Source organism: Ceratina calcarata, unplaced genomic scaffold (genome assembly GCF_001652005.2).
Source record: "Ceratina calcarata isolate Rehan_Ccalc_2016 unplaced genomic scaffold, ASM165200v1 scaffold389, whole genome shotgun sequence".
In the NCBI taxonomy this organism is placed as follows: domain Eukaryota; kingdom Metazoa; phylum Arthropoda; class Insecta; order Hymenoptera; family Apidae; genus Ceratina; species Ceratina calcarata.
Genome location: NW_017162212.1, coordinates 33,397 through 37,915, shown reverse-complemented (window position 1 = coordinate 37,915; position 4,519 = coordinate 33,397). Strand labels below are relative to the sequence as shown.

Here is a 4,519-nt window from a genome sequence, read left to right as displayed (position 1 = left end):
CATTAATATCGAACACTAGTATGCAAATTCTGTGTATGTACATTTACTGGCGCTGTTCCATTAAATTCTGTATCGGTTAATTCATTTGACTTTGGTAGGCGTCAGGTACTTCCACCGATATCTTTCGGGCGCCGGTACGTAACTGGGACTGCGACTGGCCTTGCCCTTCTCGTAAATGAGATTGTCCGAAGCTTTGCGGAAAATAAATCGCGAGTAATCCAGATTAGCGTAAACCGTTTTCGAGTACACCGCGTCACGAATCGCGGCTATTTTGTGCATCTGATATTGCGCCGGAAGTCGTCTCTTGCGCAAAGGGCAGCTCCTCACTGAACGGATCACGTAGACGTGCTCCGTTTGCGTACATTTGTCCATTCGAGACTCGTGGACCGTCGTTCTGAAGGTTTGAGTTAGTTATTAATCTGATGAATTATGGTAATTAAGAATTTTTCATCCAATCCATAATGAAAACGATGAATTTTAAAGTTAGTTGTAAAATTATCTAATAATTCTCTAATAGTTCTCATTGACATTATTTTTTTCTTTGTATTTTTCTCTCAATATTTAATTCGTCGTGAAGTCTGAAATGTAATTTTGAATACTGGAAAATTTGGAATTCTCTCGAAATGAAATTTTTAGGAGACCGCGGACAGCATAATGCATAAAGCATAGAGAATTTGTCAGATCGTGCCGGCTGTCGAGAGGCGCGTCAGAAGTTGCCTGAATAATATATCCAGAATGTTTTCCCCACGTCCTATATAAACTACTGGCTACATTAAACTTGCGTCTACATACATTTACCATGTAATTTCTACTGTTCTTGAAAATAGAGATAGACGCACTGATCTTTTTGTTAAGATTTAAATTTTCGAATTAAAATAAATTGCATTTTACAATTCATATTATCAGATAATTTAAGGATCTGAGTAATAAATCGACGTTCAGAATACAAAAGATGTTTAATGGCGCAGAATATCTCGAACGCATGTTTTTCGGATGAACGTATCCCCCTTTAAATAATTCATTAAACGTACTTCACGGGTTCAATCGATTCCTCAACGTCCATCAGGCAAGGCACGTTCACTTTTCTCTCGAGCAGAATGTTCGAGTTGGCCTTGTGCACGGTCGTCATCGAGAGGATGGTCGACCGATCGACGAGCACGGCGTTAGCCTCGTTTCTGGAACTTTTTTCATCCTCCTCGGCGTCTTGGCGGTCCACGATCGTCTGGAGCAATCCAGTCTCGGTGGATTCTTTCTCGGACACGTTCCCTATCCCTTTACGCAGACTTTCTTCTAGTTCCAAGAGATCGCGGAAAAACGTTCGGCCTTTGACGCTGAATAGACCTATTCTGAAACAGTTCGGTCTGTTTATCCAAGAAAACAGATCCACGACAAACGAACATGTACCTATTCTCGTCGTGCCTCTTCTTAGGCAGTACGCTTTCCGTGTCCGAATGAGCCCGTTTAAGCACCCTCTGCTCCTTCTTCCGGTGCCTACGCAGTTCTGTGATTATCATGCTTCGTATAATTGCGTTCAGGTCCTCCTCCTCCTTAGCCCGAGTAGCTGCTCTGTTAACAATCGCAAACATACTTTCACGATTGGGGAAGAATCGTAATAGTGCAATGACATGAGCGAGTGCGTAGTGCTCCTAGAAATTTAATGACAAACGTCTTGGCGACGTTTCCCAGATTCGCGTTTCCCTTTTAAGAAACCAGCCAATTTACAAATTGAACACAACGAATTAGAAAGCGTTAAAGAATGCATACAACGTAATTTTGTACCAGATAGCTTCAACACGTTAAGTGCCAAATCAGTCATTGGTGATTGACAGTGTATAATTAAAAATATTATATTCTTTTATTAATAAATTTTTGATAATTTGGAGATCATGAAAGAAAGTACCTAAATATTAGTTATTATCAAAAATAATTTTACTGAATATTATTAAAACAATTAAGTAACACTCAACGTGTTAAAGTATTATAATGTCAATAGTGATTTCATCAGTTTTTAATTTTTTACTTTAACGTGTTGCTTCAATTCAAAAATTCTACGAACTGAATTTATTATGTAAATTTTCGTCCACGCTGCTAGCGTGAAATGGTATCAGTGAAAGGACGAAGTTAGAATTTAAATTTCAAACAGGCTGGCTTTCTTGCGAGTGTATCAATGTACCCGAGTTAATGGCCGAGATTAATCGAGTATCGCCGTTACTAATTGACTTACGGCCGGGCCAAGGAAATCGTAGATTCAGTCCCGCGACCATTCTTCAGCGAACTCGTTTCTGGAGCCGGTCCAACCTCTTCCACCCCTTCTGACTCCGCGGCTGGAGATTGCGTCGCATCCTTGCTCGAATGCATTACGGATTCCCCTTCCGTGCGATTTGCTTCTTTTTCTGGGTCCACTCCAAACTGCTCGTCGACGGGATAATCGCCCTCCTTCGCCGAACATATTTCATTACTGTTATCCGTCATCGGGCAAGTTAACCTTTCACAAAACTTTGCAAAGAACTCGTATGCGAGTTCGAACTCATCGCGCAAACATTATGCAATAAGTTATGGCCGTACATTAATTTTGATATGATGTATGAATTTTAATACATGTATTCTTTAATTTATAAATAAAATCACATACATATTTAAACTTTGTATCAATACTAAAATATTAGTATCATTCTGTTCCACTATTTTTCCATACATTTTTACTTATTTAAAAGTTAGGACAGCGAAGAACTTGGTAACATTTAGAAAAGTGATTTGAAAACTCGAAAGCTATTTTGATAAAAAGCCAAAAATGTATTGTAGAAGTCGAGGTCTCGACGTAGCTAATAATAAAGAGTGTGGACGTTTAAAGAAACAAGTTGGCAAACAAGAATTTTGGGACAGCGAGGAGTAAACGGCGTTCCTCTTACCTATCAGTGAAAATTGGGATTCGGTTGACATAATAATACTGAGTGTTCACATCTAAGGGACCAGTTGGCAAACAAGAATTTCTGGCTAGCCAAGGATAAAAGATTCCTCCAACTTATCAGATACCTTCGGAGGACTCCGCTCGTCTTCTTTTTCCTGGTCGATTGTCCTCCCGCTGAGGAGTTCCTTCGAATTCGTCCTGAACGCAAGACTCTCCTCAAGGATCGAGATCAGGAACTTTTCCGCTAAGTAACGAGTCGCAGTTGTCTCTGGACCTTCCTCGAACTTCTTCTCCGAATTCGCCAAATGAGGCTCCCCGCCAGTAGCGATTTCCAAGCTCGCCGCATGCATACTCGAATAAGGCATTTGGTTTTCAATGTCCGCTCTCTGATTTTCACCGTCGGACCCGTTTCCGCTACACGCTCTGTCTTCCTCGCCCGTGCCACTGTCTTTCATCGCAGCTCTTTCTGTTCCATCTGGGAGCTTCGATAGCGCACGGATTTCTTCGAGCTTCACTTCGATCATCGAACTCGTTACTTCGTTCACCGACGTCTGTTCGTGATTCAACGACGAGTCTTGATCTTCGACGAACACAAATGGGGAGTTCTCATTTCGTTTATTGACATCGTTCGCGTTTTCGCTCGGGCGGCTATCCATACCGCGTTCGGTATTCTCGATCATTTCTACCGCTACGTAATCATCGGGAATTCTCCTCAAGTGTTCGAAACTGCTTGCGAAATTCATTAAACAAAATTCGATTTCCAGAAGGGTTTCTTCGATTAAGTGCTTGACAATAGAATCCACAGAATTCGGTTTGGGACGCCTGAGGCTAAAAACAGATCTTTTCAGAAACGGTCGATCGATTAATTAATAAAAAAAGTATAATGAATTCGAGAAAAACAAGTTGTGTATTAAAAATTGCAATATCGTCCGGGATAAGTTTGAAATATTTGATAAGTACGAGAAACTCGTAACCATACTTTAAAAGAAAATGAAAGGTAGTAGTTGTAAACTAGGAATTGAACTGAGCTGACTAATTGCCCATGATTTAATTATTCTTGACCGCAATCGCGGAAGTAACGGGTACAGGGAAAGGGTAACGCGGAGATAGAGGGGAGCGCAATCAGGGCAATACAATCGATTAAATTCGATTAGGTAGCCACGCGCGTACAAACGGGCTTACGGGACAGAACCGACGTAATTACACTCGTTCCTGGCAGCGAGCGCGGCCAAAAATTGATCCCTCTTGCGCCGCGATACGTTCCTTGCGTTCGGATGATCCGACACTGATTCCTCGAGATGCTGCGTCGGCGCGTGGATTGATAACAGCCTGAGAATGCTCGACAAGACGAGAAAAAGTTTCCAGCTGAGCACGGCGAGCAGACAGACGCAGATAAAAGGCAGTACAGAATCCACCAGTATTTTTACACTTGACATTTGCATAGTAACTGAGGATGCAACTTAAGTGACGTAACCGACGATGGACCGACGATTTCAGGCGAATTTGTCCATCTTGAGGACAGGTTAACGACGTTACATTTATTAATTTCTCAGTTTCCTTGCACGAACAATTTTAGCTTTTTTTTTTTACTAAATGGGAGGTCTGTCTATT

At 41.4% G+C, this 4,519-nt stretch overlaps 1 protein-coding gene across 1 annotated transcript; it reads right to left on the bottom strand.

Annotated features, from left to right (window-relative positions):
* Nucleotides 1-81: 81 nt before the first annotated feature.
* On the bottom strand, nt 82-3,588 carry LOC108626012 (uncharacterized). The gene is made up of 5 exons (XM_026814427.1): nt 3,034-3,588; nt 2,225-2,496; nt 1,405-1,566; nt 1,032-1,346; nt 82-394 (listed from the first exon to the last, which is right to left on the bottom strand). Exons 1-5 carry the CDS (start codon nt 3,586-3,588, stop codon nt 82-84), a joined length of 1,617 nt encoding a protein of 538 aa, XP_026670228.1.
* Between the last annotated feature and the right edge of the window lie 931 nt (nt 3,589-4,519).